General features: G+C 31.5%; 3 protein-coding genes across 3 annotated transcripts; 1 reads left to right on the forward strand and 2 right to left on the reverse strand.

Moving 5' to 3' along the window:
- Positions 1-7278: 7278 nt before the first annotated feature.
- Positions 7279-11223, forward strand: LOC125873165 (NPL4-like protein 1). The gene is made up of 2 exons (XM_049554052.1): positions 7279-8438; positions 10747-11223. The coding sequence occupies exons 1-2, from the start codon at positions 7458-7460 to the stop codon at positions 10999-11001; spliced, it is 1236 nt and encodes a 411-aa protein (XP_049410009.1). The 5' UTR covers positions 7279-7457; the 3' UTR covers positions 11002-11223.
- A 1249-nt stretch (positions 11224-12472) lies between these two features.
- On the reverse strand, positions 12473-13015 carry LOC125873222 (histone H2AX-like). Its single transcript, XM_049554121.1, has 2 exons — positions 12791-13015; positions 12473-12727 (listed from the first exon to the last, which is right to left on the reverse strand). Exons 1-2 carry the CDS (start codon positions 12995-12997, stop codon positions 12506-12508), a joined length of 429 nt encoding a protein of 142 aa, XP_049410078.1. The 5' UTR covers positions 12998-13015; the 3' UTR covers positions 12473-12505.
- A 7618-nt stretch (positions 13016-20633) lies between these two features.
- On the reverse strand, positions 20634-22080 carry LOC125875146 (LRR receptor-like serine/threonine-protein kinase SIK1). The gene has a single exon (XM_049556238.1). The coding sequence runs from the start codon at positions 21886-21888 to the stop codon at positions 20668-20670; it is 1221 nt and encodes a 406-aa protein (XP_049412195.1). The 5' UTR covers positions 21889-22080; the 3' UTR covers positions 20634-20667.
- Between the last annotated feature and the right edge of the window lie 2696 nt (positions 22081-24776).

The following is a 24776-nucleotide window of genomic DNA, read 5'->3' on the forward strand; positions in this document are numbered from 1 at the left end:
AATATATGAACTGGGTTTGGAGTGAAATTGATAGAGTGAGTTGCTCTTTGTTTTTAATTACAAGAGCATTCAAGAGACCAAGTTTTAATGCGGTTCAAACGGCCACTCGTTTCAAATTTCTCTTGTCCGATGACAAGAAAGCCCTTTTCATTACTTAACAATTTCAATAGTGCCACTCTTTTTGTACACTTTCTGCTTTTCAGCAAGTTTGTTCACTAATCTCTATATAATTAACTTAAACTTATTTTTAACCTATGATATGATATTTAGATTTTGACGTAAATAATTCTCCGTCACTCAATTCCTACTACTATTACGTATCCAATCATTTTCAACTAACTAAATTAATCAAAGGTGTATATTTATAATTAATGACATCTACTTGTCCGTCAATAAATCTTTGTACGGTAAATGTGTACTTATTATGCTTTAAAAGAAAAAATATTTATCAATGAGATGAAACGTATAAGTTAAAAGATAGATTGTGTGCATTTCACTTATATTATTAGTACAAATTAAATAATTTTGTCAACTAGATATATAGAATATATGGTTTGATTCATAATTTCATGTGATCTTTACTTATTTAATATGACATCTAATTAATTTCTTTTCTTTACAAGTGTCATGTATCAAGCCTCAATCAATCACTTTGTTAAGGATATAGATAGTTAACAAGTAAATAAAATTAGTGCACTAGCTTGGACATTATTTATGGGGGAGTAGAAATGTTATTTTTGCTAATATTTTGAGCTAGAATTGTAGAGTTTGATTTATAGAAAAAGAGAAAAAATGTCTAGTTGCAGACCGACCGTTCCAAATTCACAATGTGCAGCTTTTCCCATAATGATTTGAGATCTTTGTCCCTTTATTTACACATGTAATGCAGTTTAGTTATGAATTATTAAACCACACCAATATTATAATTTGCAAGACAAACATTGGCCAATTTACAATTTAATTGTTGTGTTTTTTGAGGTACAATAAATTAACAGAATAACAAATCTTTTGAATATTGATATGATTTACTACTTATTGCTCCACGTTATACTATTTAGATGGAAATTCAACCAAAATTATATAATCATCAATCCCTTTTCTTTCTTTGCTAATCCTAATCCTAATCTTGTTAATACAAGTAAGTAGGAGAAGTGTAAAAGTAGAATTAAAAAGGAGTAACAACGGCTACAAGTTTTATCTTGTATTACGGGCTGGGCTGGGCTGGGCTAATTAAGAGAGTAAAATCCAAAGTCTTTGGGAATGGGCCATTAAGTGGTCCCCACAGTCTTGGGCTCATTTTCAAATTCAAAATGTTATGCCAACTTTCGCTATCTATAAAGTATTTGATCGTTTACTACTTTTGTCCTTTTATTGCTCTAAAAATGCAAATAAAAAGAGTATTAACAACAAAGCTAATGGAAGTGGGACCATCAAAAACTTGCCTAGAATCGTCAATCATGCATTGACAACATCTTAATCAGTTTTGGCACCTATTTATTTGGGGCTACGTATATCACATAATATAGCTTTTAAACATATTTCAACTTCAAATTCACCTCAATTTTATAAAAATATGTCTCTTAGACATACAACCTATAAATAGAAGTGTGTCCGTTCATATGAACTCATGCTACATGTGCTACTCAAAGAATCATAGAACTATTAGGTGCCCTTGTGAACTTGAGAGTTCGAATTCTATATATGTCTTATTGTTTTTTTCTCTCTATTTTTTTCTGACAGTGTAAGCTCAGATTTTAAATCGCACGCCTTTCTTTCTTTTTTTTTTTTTCCCTTTTTTTTCATTAGAATTGGGTTCACCCATGAGGATAAGTAGGTCTGATGTCCCTTCTTGCGTTTTAATAATTAAGAGTTTTTTTATTTTCATCTTTATTTTGTAAACCTTTATTTAGTCAAATCAAATATTTGTATTAAAATTAGTAGTTGTAGATGTACTATATAGTCAACGGGGTTTAGTGATCCTCGTAATTACAACTTTTAGATCTACTTTTTTTTATATTACTATTTATAACATTTTAATTACTAGTATTAACATATTGATTTTAATTTATAAATTAATTAATTTTATATTATTAACTAATATATATTATATAATGTTATATAATTAATAGGTGAGAGAAATAATATTAATGAGAGAAAATCAATTTGTAATTATCTATTACACTTTTAAAAGGGATTTGTTAACTTGTCACGTATCAACCCACCCTCACGTTACTCTCAAAATATCTTTTCCATAAATATAGTAATTTATAATTGACAAGATCAGTTTTTTCCTTGATATTCTCCTAATTAGTTGATTTTTATTTTGATTATTTTATTATTCCCAAGATAAATATTGATTACTATTCAAATATTTTTTATTTATTAATAACTATTGGGATCTTTAATTTTTTAAAAAAAATTAAATTTATCACTGTCTATTGTAACATGTAATTTTCTCTCTCTTTAATCAATCTTTATTGCTTTTCTTGATCTTGTTTTATTTTAAATTTTGATATTTTTTTTTAATCTAATTTTTTTAGAATTAAGAAATCGATATTTTGAAAATTTGATTTCGTTTTTTATTTTAATTAATCTAAAATTTGATTTTTTGAGGAAAAATATCATTTTACTGAAATTTTGAACTCGTTTTTTGTGTGTTTTTCTATATCTAAAATACTATTTTGTGGGTGAAATAAGTATATTTAATTCCGAAATTTGTTGATATATATTGATAATATGAGATCTTAAAATCTTTAATAAGGAGTTCCTAAGTTTTAGCCTAAATATGATTTAAAAAATCACACTTAACTACGGAATACAAATTGAAGAGAGAGGAAAATATAGAACTTGTATTAATTATTGCAATTTAGACTTTTAATTACATGTTTTAATTTTTGGGTGATGTATATTTGTTTTGCTTCAATTTTTGACAACAATATATAATATGCATTGTTTTACAGTCGGATTTATTCTTCCCAGATTTATACCCATTGGATACCAATTTCATACATTTTAATTTTTTGTCTTTGTTCTAAAATTTCAAGTTGGATACCAAGTGTATATAAATTGGATACAATATTAACTTGTTTTAGATTGTCTAATTTGATTGAAATATCAGTTACATTTTGTTTTTTTCATTTTCAAGTGGGATATTTGTTAGATACCAAATGGATATCAATTGAATATAACATAACTTGTTTAGGTTGTCTAATTTGGTTGAAATCTCAACTACATGTTGATTTTTCAATTTTCCAATGTGATATCAATTCGATACTAAATTTATACAAATTGGTTACAATATTATCTAGTTTTACGTTGGCTATTTCCGTTGAAATTTAAATTATATGTTGTTTTTTTTTTCAATTTTACCACTGGGACGTCAATTGGATACCAAATGTATACCAATTCCATACTAAGTTTTTTTCCAGTCGATATCAATCGCATACCAACATTACCTATTTTTTGAGTATACATTTGAAAAACAATGAATACACAAATGATTAACTAGCACACATAATAAATATTCTGAAATTATAATTCATTAACTTAAAAGACAAAATAAATCAAAACATGAGTTTGCCATAATAAAACAACCAAAAAAAAATAAAAATAAATTATGTCTTTTTTCAGACGGGTAATTTTAACATGTCTTCATGTTGTGTTCTTCCCGACAACATGTACTGCACGTAATCTTAGACCTCTTGAATTTCACATCAGCAAACCATTTGCCGTGTTCAAGTTATGGTCTCCCTACAGTTCTTTTTGAATTAGGCGACAATAGTTTATGTTATGACACTTTTTGAATTGCATATTTTCCTCTTTCATCATAAATTATTGTGTCAGTATCAAATCATACAAAAGTACAAATAACTTTTATACATATGTTATATCAGTATACAAATTTTTCATACAATTTTTATGCATACAAATTCATACAAAAGTAAAAATACATATGTTATTTTTAAACACTTTCATATGTTATTATATAATATAAAAGTAAAAACACATATGTTATATCAGTATACAAATTTCATACAATTCTTATTCACACATTTCTTACCTATTTCATGTCAAAAGTTATCAATTTTCATACCAAGATCATGCCACTAGAATACCAAAATAATTCCAACTTAGAAATATTAATTGTCATTTCTTTAATAAACAGTATACCAAATTTATTACATTATTATTCTCAAAATTCATTACAATATAATGCCAAAAAAAATTCAATCAAATCAGAAATCGTACCAAAAAACATTATCGATTGTCATACATGTCTGGTAGTATTAGTATACAAATTCCAAAGAAAAAAGTATCTATTTTTTAAACCAAAAATATACCAAATAATAAAAAATGGGCTATACAAATAATGAACAAATTCAATGTTCATATCAAAATACAACATTATACATTTAAAAAAAGATGAAACCATAATTCAAATTATTGTACACAACAAAAAATCTGAAATCAGTATACAAATTTCATACAATTATTATGAACACTTTTCATACCTATTTCATGCCAAAATTATACCTATTTTATGTCATAAGTCATCACTTTTTCACAGCAGAATCATGCCACTAGAATACCAAAATAATACCACTTCTAACTATTAATTGTCATTTATTAAACAAATAGTATACGAAATTCATTCAAATATAATTCTAAAATCGTACCAACATGGTATAACCTATATACCTAATTCAAATAAATTTTATGTAATTTTTTAACCAGAAACATACAAAAAAATGAATGTTCAAACCAAAATCTATACCAATTTCAAACAAATTTTATGTAATTTCAAAAGTGAATATTCATACCAAAAACGCCATAATTAAAACTATTATACACAAACAAAATCTGATTTTTTTTCCAGAATCACTGTTCATAAATTTTTTTAACGTTTGATTTGTATTACAATACAAATAAATAATTGCAAAGAACATTAACCTGAAGGATCTCATCTACCACCATACTTTATTAATACTAATAGGAAGCCGTCCATTACAAGAAAATAAAGATTATTGAATAAAAATGAATATGAATTAGATGAGAGTGACAGTTTACACATAAAATATTGAGAAGAGAGAGAAATCTTCCAACAGAAGAAAAGAAATATGTTTGAACGAATTTTAACTGCTTTGAGCTAAACAAGGAAAACAAATATTCTTTTTAAAAAAAAATTAATTTTAACTGATTGAGTAAAAAGGAAAACAAATATTCTTATTTTGTTTTGAATCCCTTAAATTTATGGCATTATTAATTATCCTTAATGTATTCAAATTAATGACATATCCGCTTTTTTCTTTTTATGATTTAAAAAAAATGTTTTTTACTATTTTTTTAAAAATCTTTATCTTTTTAATAAAATGTTACAACCTGAAATTTTTTATTGTTACAACTTGAAAGTTTTATTATACTGTCATAACTTGAAAATATTATTCTTGTATATGTCATTTATAAAATTTTCACTTAAATCGTGATTTCCTTAATTAGAAGAGTAATTGAGATACATGTATCATTACTCGCGAGATACATGTATCCATCAATTTTAAAAGTCGAGATACATGATTTATGACTTTAAATTAAAGAGGTATAACTTATTTCCTTAATTAAAGGATTAATGAATGAATACTTAACAATCAAAACTGATTTACAGGATCCGTGCTTATCAACTTTAACAAGCTTTCCTAAAATAATGAAATCATAAATCATAGTAATTATGTAATTGTAAACTTCATCTTCTTTATTATCTCTTCTTTTGTATCTTAAATTTTTGAATATTTCGGCCTTGAGATACATGTATCCATCGGTTTTAAAAGTCGAGATACACGATTTATTACTTTGAATTAAAGAAGTGTAACTTATTTCATTAATTGATGAATAATAAACAAACCAAATAGATTTACAAGATCCTTGCGTATCAACTCTGACAAGTGTTCCTAAAATAATGTAATCATAAATCATAATAATTCTGTAATTGTACACTTCATCTTCTTCATCAATTTCTTCCTTTGTATCTTAAATTTTCGGCTTGGATGTTGGCGGATGAAGACGTTGCAATGACAAAAATTTAATTTGCAAAAGTTTAAAAAATCAAATTTTACACCAATATAAACTCTATCTCATGTACATGAACTGAATGTAAACCAAGATACATGAGAATAATGGAAAATAATAATAATTTACCTCATTGATACGACAGTTGTGTAGAAGAAACCTTGAACTTCTTCCGGATAATATTGGTCATCTGAAAGAAGCTAGTGAATGACTAATTCGTAGAAAAGATGTAAGAACCATGATGATAATGAATATGAGTTTGTATGATGTTGATTATCAGGATTTAGTTAAGGAAGAGAGAGATAGGGTGGATGTGAAGTACATGGGGTGGAGGTGGACATTAGGGTAATGAGAAAATAATTTGAATTGCAAATGTACCATTAATTAAGGAGGTTAAATTTTAAGATAATTATCCAATATCATATTTAAGAGATTTGTGTATCTAATTAAATCTCTTAAAATATATTGTATAAATATTAAAAATGGTATTTCGTGTAATTTTTTTAAAAGAAAAGACATAAAGTGACACATGAACTTGTCCCGAATTTTTAAAAAAGACACTTTAACTAGGCAGGTGTCCTATTACCCCCACTAAACAATCTTGAACTGATATTATTACATCATTTTTTATCCACATGACATAGAGAGAGAGAGAGTATGCACTCTCAAAGAGAGTGAGTAACCTAAAATAACTAATATAATTTTATTTTTAATTAAATTAACACGTGTCATGTAATGATTGGTGTGTGAACACACTTGCTTCATAAAAATCTAGGGTTGATCGAAAAATGATATAATAATATATGTTCAAAATTGTTTAGTGGGGGTAATAGGACGAGTGCAAAGTTAAGGTGTTGTCATGTAATGATTGGTGTGTGAACACACTTGTTTCATAAAATCTAGGGCTGATCGAAAAATGATATAATAATATATGTTCAAAATTGTTTAGTGAGGGTAATAGGACGAGTGCAAAGTTAAGGCGTCTTAAGTATATATGGCAGTAAAGTATGTCTAGTTAGGTAGTTTTTCTTTGTATGTTTCCAACCAAATCAAATTAGGAGTAATTTACAAAGTCCAGCCCAAAACTTGTCCGAGCCCAAGTCTAATGAGGACGGGTCGAATAGAAATAGAAATCCGAAACAGAATAGGAGACGAATTTATGCTTTGTTTATGGAGTAGTATATGTATTAATGGACGATTCTACAAGCCAAAGCTAAGTAAGTTCCTACTTCCTTTCTTCTTCGTCCGTCCAACTTCCATACAGATTCTCACCTCTTGCTGATGCACTACATATTTATTAAAATCACCATATTATAGTAATCTCTCTTGCTTGCTGTACAAAGATAAACAACAAGTTTTTTTTCTTCTTCTTCTATCTAAGTCAGTCGCCAGCCAAGATGATGATCAGAATCAGAAGCAGAGATGGGTTAGAGCGAGTCACAATTGACAACCCACATGCCACAATTTCCCAACTCAAGTCCCAAATCGAATCCCAACTTCGAGTTCCAGTTCAATCTCAAACCCTATCTGCAAATCAGAACCTTTTGCTCGCTAAAACCCCAGATGATTGGTCTCGCTTCACTGATATGGCCAACCCTCATACACCCATCTCCTCTTTGAACCTTACTCACGGTTCCATGCTCTATCTCGCTTACGAGGGTGAACGCACCATTGCCGGTCCGGCCGTCCAGCCCGCCGGTTCATTCGGTAGAAAGATGACCATGGACGACCTAATTGCCAAACAAATGCGAGTTACAAGACAAGAGAACCCTCACTGCGAGCTGGTTTCCTTCGATCGTGATGCCGCCAATGCCTTTCAACATTATGTCAATGAAACACTCGCCTTTGCTGTCAAAAGGGGTGGTTTTATGTATGGTACAGTATCGCCTGAGGGCAAAGTGGAAGTCGATTTTATTTATGAGCCGCCCCAGCAAGGGACCGAGGAAAATTTGTTACTTTTACGCGATCCTGATGAGGAGAAATTGGTGGATGCTATAGCTATTGGATTAGGGATGAGGAAAGTAGGGTTTATATTTACTCAGACAATTAGTCAGGATAAGAAGGATTACACAATGTCAACTGCAGAAGTCTTACAGGCAGCTGAGTTACATTCAGAGGGTGATTTGAAGGAGTGGGTGACCGCTATAGTGAAGCTTGAGGTGAATGAGGATGGCGCTGCCGATGTACATTTTGAGGCTTTTCAGATGAGTGATATGTGTGTTAGATTGTTCAAGGAAGGGTGGTTTGAGACAGATGCTAAGGATGAGATTGATCCAAAGCTTTCTAAGATGAAGAAAGATGTGGTGGTAGGAGTCAAGGACACAAGAGAAGTTGATAACGACTTCTTCTTGGTTGTTGTCAAGATTGCTGATCACCAGGTGTGTTGGATTTATTGCATATCTTTTTCTTTGAATCTTTTTTGTGTGCTGCATATTGTGTCCATTAGTTGCTTGAATTTAATTATGAATTACAATTGTGTGCTTTCCTTAAATTGCATGAAGTGAGTAACTTTATAATCATACTATGAGGAGAAAAATGAAGGCAGTGACAAAAAGAACTGAACAGAAGAAATACTACACTATTGGTAAGAATTGGCGGTAAAACATCTAAGTATTGATTAAAAGATGCCTTTTTAATGGTCTCTGGTTGGAACTGCTGAGAATAGAGAAACCTTACTACGGCATTAAAACACATGCTTAATTTCAGTAGCTGTATGTTTTAGGTAGTTCTAGCAAATAGGCTGTTGGTCAAAGCCCCCAAGTAGACATTTGTTGCCATATGCTTCATCCTACAATTAGAACCTGTTAGGCGGTGATGATAGAACCTAATACTCTATGGTTTCTTGTGTAGTTTGAGAACATCATAAGAAGTAGGCAGATCAGAAGGATCCTGAAGCTCAATTGACCTAATCACTTTCCTCATCTTTTAGATTATCTAACACATCCTTTTTGATTCGTAACCTTTTTTGGTGGTTCACTTCCTAAAGTTGCAAACCTTTTGAAGATTTTTGGGTAATGTAGTTTGCCTTCCCCCTCAGTAGGTGATTTAGCATGTTTCATCATATATTTTTCTCTTATTTGCTTTCAGCTTGTCATCATACTGTTAGCTGTATTAGTTACCCCAGTGGGAGAACTCTGCTTTGTTTTCTTTTTTCCACTTTCTTTGCTTCACATGAAGCATGGTTCTGCAGACATGAACTCATTTATCTATGCTTATTTTTGTAATGTCAAAAGAATATTTCTAGGGATAGGTTCAAGTGTGAAATTAGGGAACTTACCCTAAGGTCATTGGACTGTTCAATGTTTAGGCTTGAGCATGATTGACCTGGAAAATTACCACGGAACAATAGCATCAAATCTTTCCATTGAGGAGTTATTCTACATTCTTCTTCATTCAGTTTTCATTCACTAATTATATCCCCTCTCGTTTGATGTCAATCATGTGATAAATAAGTTGGTTGAGGTATTGATGTCACCCATAGCGTGGGTGATGGAGTACAGCAGTGTGCTAGCTGTTGTTGCTATTGACTGTGGTTCTAACCGGTCGGGATATATTTTCAAGTGAGAGGTTCTTCGTAAAATTACTTCAAGTGTCTTGCCATAAGACTTTGGACAGAGATTACAATATGCTTATACACCCTGTCTCAATTTATGTTGCACCGTTTAACTTGACATGAATTTTAAGAAAAAAGGAAGACATTTGAAATTTGTAGTCTAAATTATCTCTATTATTATAGAAATATTACATTCTTTTTGGGATGGACTAAAAAGGAAAGTGGTACCACATTAATTGGGACAGAGGGAGTAGTACACTTGCTTTGAGGTGTGGTAGTATGTGCTCAACATGAAACTTGCATAATTTGATGTATTCCAAACTGTAATTCAAAATATTCCAAATTTCTTCCTCTGTTTGTTCAAATGACCTCTTGTTAATGTTGCATCAATCGTTGACTTCAGTGGAGTTTGTGTTTGTTAAAGTTGCATCAATCGTTGACTTCAGTGGAGTTTGTGTTTGTTAATGTTGCATCAATCGTTGACTTCAGTGGAATTTGAGTGCCTGAGTGATCCTCAGTTTCTTTTAGGATATAGTGAGAAAAATAGTCACTTCGCTTTATCACCTGATATAATTGATGGATGAACTATGATAAGATTTAGTTAGTGAGAGAAACAATATGCAACCTAATTTGAGTTAGGATGAAGCAGTAGTGCTGTCCTTTTGTTTCTCTTTTCTGTCTTGAAGCCAAAATAATTTTGAAAGAGAATTCTAGTATGTGACATCCAATGTCGACGAGATTTGGAATAGGGCAGCTTTACCAGTTTTCAAAGTCTAGGACTTGGTGGAAGTTTTCAGTTTTGATATATATATATATATTAATGTAAAACTGGAGCTGGAAGAGATGCAAAAAGGCTTAGGAATAGGTTCCTGCCTAGTGGTTTTGGAATAGATCAATCCTTGCTGAATGTCCTTGACAGTTTCATGAAGATACCTGTTATTTTATCATTTTTATTTTCCTTTCCTTTTTGATATTTTTTTGGCACATATGTGCGTGCTATCATTATAAATTGTTGGATGGATGCTTAAGAGGTTCCTTCGACCCCTTTCTCCCTTTGTCTTGTGTCGTTTGCTTTCATACTGGTGATATTTATTTGGAGCACTTGTTCTTATTTGGTCTCATCTCATGTGCAGGGTCCACTTTCTTCATCATTTCCCATTGAAAACAGGATTATTCCAGTGAGCATGAATGCATTGAAGGATCATTTCAATCGAACAAAGAGTCTTTCTTTTGTGAAGCGAATCTCAGATTTCCATCTGCTACTGTTGCTGGCCAAGTTTCTGGACATTAATGCAGATGTTCCTGCATTGGCAGAATGCGTGCTTACACAGTCAGCTGTCCCAGAAGGTTACAAGCTCCTTATAGAATCCATGGCTAGTGCCTCTTGAGCAACATCGCCGTTTAATGAGACCAACAGTCATCAGGTACTGCATCAACAAAGGATCCAGTGATGACATTACATGAGTTGCAGTGCAGAAATCCTCCTAATGTTATATTTACCACCAATGTGTTGTTTGGATACTTTTGTTAAATTATACTTGCTTTAATATAATTGATTGAAGTTAAATTCTTCATATGTTATGTTTGTTTACCGGTATGACTCTCATAAAGATGTTTTAGTTTTGATTTGGTGGGATATTATTTTATTCTATCGTCTTATCATAAATTTTCGACTGAAGAAACCATTTATAATTCTAATTAAAAGTTGCAGTCTTTTGAAGCTCGCTCACAGTAGTACTCTATGATGTTAATACCAGAATTTGTTGTATGTAGAATCGGTTAAAAGACATTTCTATTGTACATTGGGGAAAAATAATTAATTGACAAGTCGCGACTGGCAGTATCATTGGAAACCCTTCTAAGAAAATTAGGGTCAAGAATGATAAATGCACAAATGATTGTTCTTCTTAAACATCTATTTGTTTGTGCAAAAATGCAAACTGGTGAATGGAAAAAACAGATGATGTAATTTGATCATTCAATAACAAGCTTTGCACTAGAATATGTAATGGTAAATTAAGTTTGAAAAAGAAAACTAAAAAGCCATGTCATCTCTGGGTTTGGTAACAAAGTCTGGTGAATGTAGGGTAAAACACCTCCATCTGCAATGGTGACATTTCTCACCGCAAGTTGTATGTCTCTTGCAAAACCTATATAAACACTACTACTCCTCCATTTGATTATACCTTTTAAATCACTCCAGGAATTACCAATATTCTACTACAGCAGCGAGATAAACCAGGGGACCAGCACCAACACGTTGGGCCCAAACGGGGAATTGGAGGCATGCCTTGTGAGTTCTGGATGTCCATTTGGAGCCTTTGTTGAACTCATTGCTAACTTTACTATGAACTAATGTGTCAGATAGATACATATGAATCACTTGCTTATATACAAATCACAAAATATGGTGTGCATTTGCGTGGTTAATAGTAATATAGGATAACATGATTTACCTCAAATAATCTCTAATCTATGGCAACAAAAACACGAGACGGTCTAAAAGACAATCCTTTTCCTACTTTGCGGTTAACAATGTCCATTCACCTAAAATACGCAATAAGAAGTATTTGTTCCAAATTCCAATAGACACTCACAGAAGAAAGAAAAATGGATACCAGGGCAAAATACACCACTACCAAATGCAAGGGGGATATGGTGGAAATGCATTCAATGTTTCCGATTTAGTAACAACTTAGATTTGAAATGTCAATTTTATAAATTATAATATTGAAAATGCTCAGCCACGTCTTCAATAGTCTTTTAGATCAAGTCATAATTCATTGTTGATGTAAGATCGAATAGCAAATCAATATAAATGAAGCAAACATGTCATTCACATATATCAAAAAACAACACCACATCCAACCAAATCCTCCTGACTCTGCTAATTTAAAACTCTTGAGATTGAGATGCAGATTCCACTTTCCCCTTGCCATTCTTCTTGGGCAACAAATTTGAGTGAATATTAGGCAGAACTCCACCATTAGCAATTGTCACCGACCCCAACAGCTTGCTAAGTTCCTCATCATTCCTGACAGCCAATTGTATATGCCTTGGAATAATCCTGTTCTTCTTATTATCTCTAGCTGCATTCCCAGCAAGCTCTAGAACCTGGAAATTTCGAAACATCAGCCATGCACGAGACGAGAAGGGTACTAATTAACAAAAACTAACCTCAGCTGCAAGATATTCAAGAACTGCAGAGAGATAGATAGGTGAACCAGAGCCAAGACGCTGAGCATAACGACCCTTCTTCAGATACCTAGCAATACGGCCAACAGGGAATTGGAGACCTGCCTTTTGAGATCTGGACACTGATTTTTTTGAACCTTTGGCCTTTCCTCGACCACCAGCGGACTTTACTTCAACTGTAGAACTCATTTTTTCTATGAATTTGAATTTGAATTTGAATTCGAATTAGTGTTTATATTGAAAAATAAAATTGGTTTATATAGAAATGGGTGAGTCCATTTCGGCTTCACGCGGATCGCCAACGTGTTGTTATTCTATTGGATATTCACTTTCACTGGGATCGTGAAATTTGCGCTATTTTAGTTTTGCCGCTTCTCTTTTCATTTCATTGCCGCCAAAATATCACTACTTTAGAATTTGAATAAACGATGTAACCGTATTTTTTATGTATGGCAGTACAAGTAGATTAATACGAACAAAAAAAATACTAATATGTGTCAAAGGCAAATGATACGTCTAAAAATGCCATTAAAAAATCAAATATGCTGGTAAAAATTCATTATTAACATCAAACAGTATACATAGCTATTAAGTGATATAAAAGGCACAATCTTTGTTTTTTTTTGCTTGATGAAAAATAGTTGTGCGGGTAAGTATTTTTCCAAGTAGGACTGGACTATGTTTCTAAACACAGAAAAATAAGTCGGACCGACATGCAGAGAAATTACAAATCTGTTACATTTGAATAGTCTGGTTTGGTTATAGTTGTACACAACAAAGATATACTCTATTGTTATTTTCTTAAAAATATACTATGTGTTTATAGAAAATTAATTAATTGTACATAAGAGAAATTTAATAGGATCCAATGTCAACATTTTCAATATTTAGTAAAAATGTCAAAATTTAATTTATTATGTATCTTATTTAAGTTTTTATTATTTATTTTAATTGAAATAATACAATTGTTAGATAACAAAAAGGAGAAGTTTTTTAAAAAGGAACAATTACTTAAAGTCTCCGCACTTACAAAATTTCAAAACTAAATATTAATTGGTCTTCTCCATAGCTGATGAGTTCTATCATTATCGATTTTCAATATATTTTGATTGAAATCTTTTCTTTTTTCTGTTTGTTGAGAATTATTTTAACGAAACAGTACAACAAAATCATTGACAAACAACTGTGGAGAAGGAAGGATTTTTTTACTGGGAGTTCAATCAAATTGGTTGAATACAAATTGGATTATGTATTAGTTAATTGTTTCATCCTTAATCTTTTTCTAAGTGATTATAAAATTTTGATATGAAAATTTGTAAATAATTGTAAACTTTATCTGTTTTCATTGTAAATTGTATGTACTATGAACAACGTAAGAAAAAATAGTTTTGGTGGATTTGTTTAATTTTTTGTGGTTGTTGATTACGAAAAATGTTAATGGATTGTTTGAAGATTTTTTGATTGGCTGTTTGTTTTTAATGGTTCAAAATTTGTTTTGTATACATATATGTTGGCAGACTTCATTGAAATATGCATAATACAGTTTTGTTCGAATTTATTTTTAATGTTTCAATATTTATTTTTTACTTGATGCAAGGACTAGTGTAAATACATACATTTTAAACTTGGATACAAAAATCTATTAACATTTATAATTTTGTATTTGTTAATGACTTGGGTATTTAATTTTTTTTTAGTTTGAATACAAAGAAAATATGGGGAGTATTTGTTTTTTAACAAATAGTAATGCCATTTAATTTTTTTTTTAAGTTAAAGTAAAGATACATATTAAATGTATTCATTGTATTCATGCACTTTTGTTTCATTATTTTGTATTCATTACTCCATATTTGGTGTATTCATTAAATCATAATAATTATTGTATATGTCAGGTTTGATTTATAAGTTATATTATTGTATAAATTTGTTTTTATGTGATGTAGTTTATAAGTTACATTATGGCATAATTTATATATTTATATGCTTGCCAAGTTAAATATTTTTTCTTACAAATCTAATTTACTCAGGAAAATGCTTTTGCCTGCAAAGATCTACCCAAGGATCTAGTAAGCCTCTTGGATTCAGCCATTGGAGAGTGAACCCTAACCGAAATTTCAACTACAAACAACAATCTTTAAAGATTTAAACAAAAATAAAATCAGAAAAAAAATCTAAAAATAGGATAAAGATTAATACCTTAATCAAAGTGATTGTTGTTGATTTAATTTATGAAAAAAAACAACCAAAATTTACGGAAGAGATATATGGGCAACTTGAATGTTGGAGGATAATTTGAAAAGATAAAGATGAGAGAGGGAATATTTTTTTTAAATAAGAGAGAGAATTAAGAATCTGAAAAGATAAATATGAGAGAGAAGAGTTTTTTTTAAAAAAAAAATAGGAGAGATAATTGATTGAAAATGTGTCAATGGGAGAAAAAGTAGGAAGAAAATTAGGATACATAAAGTTTTTAAAAATAATGACATTTTTGACATTTTTACTAATATTTATAAAGTATGGATATTTTTACTAATTATGTTATTGTTTTTGACTAGTTTACTAATTTCAAATTCCTTAAACACGAAAACCCAATGTGAAAATTAGGGAGAGAGACGAACAAGATTCGTATGTATCTTAAATACATGTGAATCACACTAAATACATATTAGATACATGTATTTGTATATATCCGGAGTGGTTCGCATGTTTATGGGATACTAGGTACATGGGAGAGTGGTGAACGAGGTGAGCGAGATTTTCTTTGTATCCAAATACATGTGAATCCACCTTGATACAATGTATCTTAAACAAGTTACATCTAATTTTGATCTCATGTATTCCATATACATAAAAAATTTACTACTTTATACTTCCAACCCCCTTTATGGAGATCCTGACTTCGCCACTGATCTCACATTAATACTCAATTTGTTTGTCTTATTTCGTCTTGATATCGAGTTTAAAAAAGTATAAAAAAAAAAGTTTAAAATCTTATGATTTTAAATTAAAGATGAGAAATAAATTATTATTTTTACTTTTATGCATTTTGATTTTCGTTAGTAAAAATTTTGGAATCACTAATGCTCTATATCATTTTGTATGAAAAAAATATTTTGAAACCTAAGGATTGATCTAATAAAATATGTGTTGCGATTTAAAATTTATTAGTATCTAGCTAGTTTGAAAAAATGTTTAGAGCTAGCATAGAACGGAGTTTAAACATGGCATTGTCATGTAATAAGATATGTTGCTGAAGTTCAAATGAAAATAAAAAATGAAGGTAGAAAACAAGATAGCAGTATAAAATGGAAAATAATGAATAGATGAGCATGCTAATTATAATTATTCTTGTTGGAAAAAGAAAATGTAGGGTGTGAGACATGGTTCAATATTGTTGTGACTTGTGACTTGTGACTTGTGAGGGATATAATTAACAGCTGGAGCCTGGATGTTTAAAGAAACTGAGAAGTCATTGTCATGAAAAGGTGTTTTTGTTTAGTATTAATTTTGACAAAATGGGATTATTTTGCTTGTCCGAATATATCATTTCACAAGTTTGGATTTTCTTATGTCTTTAACATGAAAAGTATTCAACTGTATTTATTGTTCAAGTTAAAAAGATTGAAAGAATATCTCTGGTATACATTTGTGATAAATATCTCTACATATATAACCTCGATGATAGAATATTATTTTTGGAGAAATTGAAGTTGAGGTTTAAGTTATTTGAGGATATGAAATAATGAAAGAAATTTTGAGAGTGAAAGAGAAAGGATAGAATTTGGGTAAGAAATTTAGAGAGTGGAAAGTGGGTAATGAAATTTTTTATTCTTTCTTTTACTTATAAAAGAGTCAAAAAGTGGGCCAATTTGAGAAATAAAAGGAAGGTAAATGAATTATATTAGGATACATTTTATTTGTTAAAATATTGATATTTTGACATTTTTAATAATTATTTTAAAGTGTAGATGTTTTTAATAATTATGTTAGGAAGTTTGACTAGTTAGCTAATTTAAGAGCAACTTACAGAAATAACTATATTTATAGTGTTATTGAAGTTCAATAGCTATAAATATGTTATTTACTAAAAATGACTACACTTTATGTCAATTTCTAGCCGCATGTTTGTATTAATTTTTTTTTATTATTATTATTTATACAATGATCTTACAATGTACTAAATAAGGTATGTTATGTTACCATAACTGCCAACCTTTTATTATGTCCCTAAATCACTCAAATTTCCATTATTAAAATAACAATTACTATTTACATATTGAATGCATATCCCGATTCATTCACACAATACAATAGTAAGTTGTATTTATATTCATAAATACAATATATTCACAAAATATTAATTATAAAGGTATTCATAAAATTTTAAATATAAAAGAGTATTTATGTCTTTTTATCGCTGTATTTTTGTATATGCTTTTTATTTTTCTATTTATATACTAATACAGTTGTAATTACAATAACTAAATAAGGAAAAATATATTACTTGTACAATTAGCATATGAATACTTTGAATTCAAATTGGTGTTTCTATTTATAAAACTTAAAGTATTAATATATCAAGTATACAAGTATTTATAAAAATTTAATGTATTAATACATCAAACAAGGTAAAGTAATACAATTTTAGCATATGAACACAACAATTTGAAAAATGCATGGATACACTATTGTTAAACCAAAAATGAATACACCAATACAGTATACATATGAATACATTTTGTTAAATAAGAAAAATGGAAAAACAATAGAATGTGTAGGTATCAAAGTGTGTAAGTGTTTGACTGTATAAAAAATTGAAAAAGCCAATAAAACGTCAATCTCTTTTTGGTCAAAATTTTCCTATAATACTTGAAGCTTGGTGTTAACTTAGGTATTTATTTATTTATAAAAATATAGTATTAATGTATCCAACTATACTTGTATTGCCTAATCAACCTTTCAAATTGGATATATTACTTATGAATCCAAATATACTTGTATTCACAAATCACTATTTCAATTTGTGTTAATATTACAATACAATTATCTATGTATGTAAGTATTATACTATATACAAATTTGACAAACAACAAAATTCTCTCTCTACACTCTCTGCTAACAACGGTAACCTAACGGCTCCACTGAACTGCAGGTATCCCCCACGCTCCATCTCATAGAGCCACCAGGGGGTCTCTCATCGGTGCGCCGGAAAAAGAAGATGGCTCCAGCAGTAGAGGTGACACTTAACGCAAGGAGATATGCAATTTCGCCATGGAAAGAAAAGTATAAAAGCAAAATAATTTTCATGAAAAGCAAATTCTTCAATCAAAACCCTATAAAAATAGATGAAAATAAATGTATACAAGTTAAATTTTCATAAAAAGGAGGAAAAAATCAATTAGAAAAAACCTAATGAATTCAAATCACAAAAATCGCTCCTAGAATCATACAAAATGATCTTGAATTGGAAGAAATTTGGGGGAAAAAACAAAAAATCTGTGATATAGGGATATTGATGAAAGAGAGTATTGATGAAGACATAATTAATTATGTGTGTAATAATAACTTTCCTATTTAATATTTATTTATATTAAATATATATATAAGAAAAATTGATTATTGGTATATAATTAACTTTGCTATTTATTGTATAGTTATATTCGTATAACATAATAAAAATAAACTATATCTATTTATTTTAAATGTATATTGATGTTTGTCATTCTGTAGTTTTTCCTTATATTAATGTAAGTATTACTACTACCAAAGCCCATTCATAAAATCTGAACACACTCATGTCCCAAACTTGTTCTTTGAAGAAAAAACCAATTATTGTATTAAAATATCTCAAATCATGATATGAAATCACATGGTGATTCCATATCATGGTTTTTGGAGAATATGATATCACCTCTCATGATATGGAATCATGAGATGAAATCAGCGTAAAATCGCATGTCCAAACGTTGATTTCATCTCACGACACCATATCATGATATGATATCGCATGGCCAAACGCCTTCTAAATGTATATTCATGTTTGTCATATTCAGGGCCGGCTCTATGTATACAAAAATAAGGCATTGGCCTTAGGCCCCCAATTTTAGGGGGCCTCAAATTTTTACCAAGAATAAATTATGTGTTAATTTTTTAAAGAAAAACATTAATTATTTATGATAAAAAGTATATATTTAAAATTATTATTTTATTCTCTTCAACCCCATTCAAATAGAAGAATTCAAGAAAATATTGTTTTATTTTCTTACACTCTCTCTACTAATACTCAAATTATTTTCTTTTTAACTCCTTTTACACTCTCTTCTTTAAATTGTTGATAAGTTAGAGTAATATTCTGTCAAAACTATCAATTAATAGTAAAAAAGTGTTGAATAAATTGAATTGTAAATTATTTTTCCATTTCTTCTTAGATTTTCAAGCATTACAACAACCATAGTAAAATGTGGGGTAACCAAATTATCAACTTCATCATAGCTATGGTTCTAACTCTTATATTTATTTGAAATTTGTCAACTTATTACTTGTAGAACTATGTTAACAATTCATATAATGATTGCCCGAGTAAAATAATATTTTTCAACGTTGAATTAATAAAATCTTATTTAAAACTAATAATTGAAAAAGAAATCGAATAAATCATTTATATATATAAAAAATATTAGGTAATACTTTGCATTTAAAAATGTAAGAGAAATAAATTTTAAATAAATGCATGTGAAGTTTATTTAGATTTTAGGCCTCTATTAAGATTTTGCTTTAGGCCTCCTATTACGTTGAGCCGCCCCTGGTCATATTCTGTGGTTTTATCTTATATTAATGTAAGTATTACTACTACCAAAGCCCATTCATAAAATCTGAACACACTCATGTCCCAAACTTGTTCTTTGAAGAAAAAACCAATCCACTTAGTTTTAATTTGGATATCGATAAAAGAAGAAAGCATCCAGCTAATAATCTTGTATCAGATAGAGTAATAATTAAGATCGGATCATTATTATTATTATTTTTCCAATTGAAATTGAGTGACATATATAATTGTTGAAAAGATAGATAGTTAATGGAATTTACAGCTCAAGTTGGTGCATTTATGGCTTTGCGTGACTCTGATTAATTCCTATCATGAGGGTGTAATGTATTAATGATGCCTTTTAAATGTATTTGTAAGTTATACTAATCCGTCAAACTCTAACTTCACCCAAACGGGAAGAAGGGGAAATAAATAAATAATGTTTTTAGTATGTAGACTTGTAACGTATACTTTACTTTGTCTGTGTGTCAGTTGACAGAGAGAGCATCATCCCAAACAAACATAAGTCCAGAAAAAGCATCCATCCTTGTTGCTGCTCTAAACAGGAAAAAGGTGACATCTTCAACGTTAGATAACAGTACCTCAGGCACCAAGCTTCAAATTCATGCAAAATCAGAGAAAATCTACATAATATCTATCCCATCTTAGCTTGTTTTGTTGTTTGTAACTTGAATCATATAAAAGACAATTCTTCAAAGCAATGAGAGTACACAAAAGACAATCAGTATTGACAGCGCTAGCAGCATTGTATGGGTCATGGGTGAGAATGTATGTCATCAACAAAACTAAAAAGGACAGAAAGGCATAATAATTTCTTTCAACTTGACATCCGTAAATCCGAAGTAATTGAATAGTACCTAATTACAAAAAGAAATGCCAAAATTGTTTTGGCTTAATACAATGAGAGTTAGGATGGCCACCCATCCCTTTTACTCTATTTTTCTCTCCTTTATTATGCACATTTACTCTTTTTTACTACTATTACTTAGCCCATAAATCAGGAAGGAAAATGAAATGAAAGAATCTAGAAAAATTAAGCCATAATAGTAGTAATATTATTATTGTTTGTTTTTTCACTCTTTTGCCCCTTCCACTCCACACACTGATTTGTAGGCCTACTCTTCTGCTTCCCGGCTTTCAACGGACAAGCCGTCTCAACCGGCGGAATCATGCAATTATACTGCAAACACAATGAACTGCTCACCGGAATTTCCACCCTCGGATTTATCTCTATCCCCGTCAGAAAATTATGCTGTAAATATAAAACTTGTATTCCGGCAGATAATAATCGGTCCACCAACACCGCCGGCACCTTACCCGTGAACCGGTTGTTGTTCAGATACAAATTTTCCACATTACACAACAATGGAGATATCTCACCGAAAAACCTGTTAAAGCTAATGTCCACCGTCGGAATTGTCACCTCTGAAATGGGTAAAACCGGACCCGAAAATAGATTCCTTTGTAGCTGAAGATTTGTGAGTGGGAAAGTAAATAAGATTCCCGGAATGCAGCCGGTGAACCGGTTCAAGCTAAGATCGAGGTAATTCAACTGGTTCAGCCGACTCAACTGATAATCTACTGGACCGGTTAACTGGTTCCATGACAATGACAAGTATTGAAGCGATGAAGGAAGTGAATTAGGCAAAAGGGTACCTGAAAGTGAGTTGTGTTTAAGGTCTAAACGGGTCAATCTTTGGGATACGAATGGTGGGATCGAACCGGACAAATGGTTGTGACAGAGTATAATGTTGGACAATGCCGGAAGAGCTCCAATTGCCCAAGGGATACTCCCAGTCAGCTGATTGAAACTAAGATCAAGAGTTTGTAGCTCCCGGAGCAGGCCTAATGACGCCGGAATATCACCGGAGAGAAAGTTCCGGCTAACTCCTAGAAATCTCAGGTTCTTCAACTGAGAAAAACTTTCCGGCAATGCACCGGTTATCCGACCCGGAACCACCGTGAACTCAGCAAGAGCAGAGAGTTTCCCAATAGAAGGATCCAAGTTTCCGGTCAAACCCGGTGATCCAGCTCTGGGATCACCGAGATTCAAGGCGATCACTTTATCTCCATCGCAGTAAACTCCGGCGAAGTTACACGGCTCAGAAGTGAAATCCCAGGAAGCAAAATAGTTGGAACCGGGCAAATCATCCAAGCCTTTTCGAATCGCTTGTAAAGCTAAGAAATCAATTGGGTCTAAAATGGCGAAACTATTCTGCAGAAGAAGAAAAAAGAATACAAAGAATGGTATCATAATTACCGTATAGCTGAAGAGAAGAATGATAGAAAAGGCTTATATAAGGTAAAAAAAATGGAACTTTTTTGGGTTTTCTTTTCCGTGAGAAGCAACAGGTCATCAAATGGGGTCTTTAATGGAAACCAAAAGCAAAGGCAAAAAAAAAGTAGCTTCACAAGAAAGCAAAAGCTTTTTTGGTTATGGCTGAAACAAATTAATGGTTTAGGAGAGAAGAAGAAGAAGATGGATGAATTGATTGAGTGAGTAGCAGATAGTTCTACGGTCACTTTCTTCTCTTTACAAGACAGGAGGTACAGAGTTATTGTTTTTTGGTTATACTTAATGTTGTGTTTTATTTGTTTATCGGGAACAGGTTCGTAAGGCCAAACGGTTGTACGAGCCTACCTGGATATCACGAGCCTTAACTTTGGAGTGGCAGATCAGCAGGTTCGGGGCATTGAGCTGATTCAGACCAGCTCCACGTGACTTTTGAGCTTGCACAATCATCAATCTCTATTTTCTACTCTCTTTATTAGTGTATGTTTTTAATTTCTTGTGTCTTTGTATTAATTAATATAGTTTTCTCTAATAATATAGTTAAAACATTTCTCAACTCTATGCGTTTGGACAATAATTGGATTAAAGTAAAATAAAAATATTTGAAATTTCTATGGTGGAAAATGGGATCAAGCTAGTAAAAGGAACTAGTCGAATCATCACAACTAACCAACACGTGGTGAAATTGTAACACCCCGAATTTTCAAAACGTATAAATTGACTTGTATCTTCGTGGAAAAACTAGGAGGGTGGGTAATAAATTAAGAATGATGTGTTATGTGATATTTTAAGTGTTCAAGTGTTGTATCTCAAGTTTTGAAGTTAGGTAAGTGGCAAAAGTTACCGTAAATTCCTTTTTAAAGATTTGTCTAAAATTTGGGTCAAATGTCTCGGACGTTTTCTCCCAATATTAAGAGTTATGGTCCCCGCGACCGATGAAATTGAAGGTCTACGAGTCTAGTTTCCAACGCATCAACCCATTTGTTCATACGACTTCAGAATGGAGAGATATTCGTGTTTTCACAAGACTACGCAAGCAGGCAGGTGAGGTGGGTCCCCTAGGTCGGTGAAACTTTATATATATCATCTTCTTCGACTTTTCTTTCATTTTTCCTTCATTTTCCTTAGTGAAGAACCAGAAAACTCACAAAACCTACAAAACCTACAAAACCTACAAAACCCACTTCTAGGATAAGCCAAGTTACTGATTTTCGTGACTTAAGTCCTTGACAAAAGTTGTTCTACGCCTTGAGCTTGTCAACACAGTATAATTTGTTTTATCAATTTCCTAGCATATCGTACTTTGGTGTGTGGACATCAGGGGTATGGGAATATTTTAAAGTTTTGAGGTGTATTATAATCAAGGTAAGACCCTTCTTTCATCGACTTTACCTTTTATAAGTCGTAAATAGCAATTTGCAACAGAAATACATATCTTTTATCAGATTTTCGTTGTATCTTCTATTCTTTTGTGTTGATTATGATCTTGCCTTGTTGTAATATCAAGGGGGTTGTGATTAAAGTTATTAGGACACGTGAATTCATCGAAAAATGTATGGTAAGGCTATCCCCTACTTACAACATGTTTCCTTAAAGCTTAGAAGCAATGTATTTGAGTTGTTGTCCTTTATATACTTGTAATCGTGATTGTTGATTGTTGGCTGCTCGAGTTGATATAATCCTTCCTTGTCAGGATTCTTATTCAGTTAGTAGCATCCCTATGTTGGACACAACTTAGAGGCTATTTGTATAGGTTGCTTCTAACTAAAAGTGAGTGATTGAATTGTTATTGTTGCCCTTGGGGCTATTGTGGTTAGCTGCAGGAATGTTATCTATGCCTAAAAGGGCTATGTTCTGCCTATAGGGCTATATAGATGCCTAAAAGGGCTATGAGTTACCTACGGGGCTATATTGATGCCCAGAAGGGCTATAAGTTGCTTACAGGGCTATATTGACGCCTAAGAAGGCTATGTGTTTCCTACAGGGCCATGTTATTGCCTAAGAGGGCTAGGAGTTGTCTATAAGCTATGTTGATGCCTAAGAGAACTATGTGCTACCTACGGGGTTATATTAATGCCTAAGAGGGCTAGGGGACTACCGATAGGGGTATATAGGCTGATTGGCACCTTTCGGGCTTATGGGGGCCTGAGTAGGTGGTCTTGTGTGCTGTTTGTACCTGCCGAACTTATGGGGGCTTGGTTAGGTTGTTGTTTTATTATTTTTGATAAGTTTAGATTTAGGAGCAAGTCAGTACACATATCTTATCCTTGATTTATTTATCAGATTATTCTAGTATATCAGGATACCTCATCATAGTCTATTGTCTTTCATACTCTGTACATTATTTTGTTCTGATGCCCCATTGCCTTGTGGGCGTTGCATTCATGCATGCAGGTCCTGACAGACGACCGAGTAAACCTCCTCAGCAGTAGGATTGAATTTTATCCGGTTGGCTAGCCCCTTTCCTCCGGAGTTGCCAGAGTTGGGAGGTTTGTTACCTTTTGTTGTATATATCTTTATGGGTAGGCTGGAGCCCTGTCCCGCTAATCTTTACTACTCTTAGAGACTTGCAGACTAGTGTGTGGGGTGTATAGCTATGTTATGGCCATACTGGCCTATGTTGTTGGTTTGCTGAAGCTTGTGAGCTGTTTGATGTATTGTATTGATATATACCTGCTTTTAGTTTTGGTATAGATATCATGGTGGCCTCGACGGCCCAATCAGGACTTCTGTGCTAGTTGGCTATTTATTAATATGATCTCCTCGGAGTAGCTGTTTTTTTTGTAGATCAGTTGACAGGGGCTTTGTTGGCTGAGGTCTTAGTTTTAAGCCGAGATATACTTGTTTGT

This window comes from Solanum stenotomum, chromosome 8 (assembly GCF_019186545.1).
Source record: "Solanum stenotomum isolate F172 chromosome 8, ASM1918654v1, whole genome shotgun sequence".
Classification (NCBI taxonomy): Eukaryota; Viridiplantae; Streptophyta; class Magnoliopsida; order Solanales; family Solanaceae; genus Solanum; species Solanum stenotomum.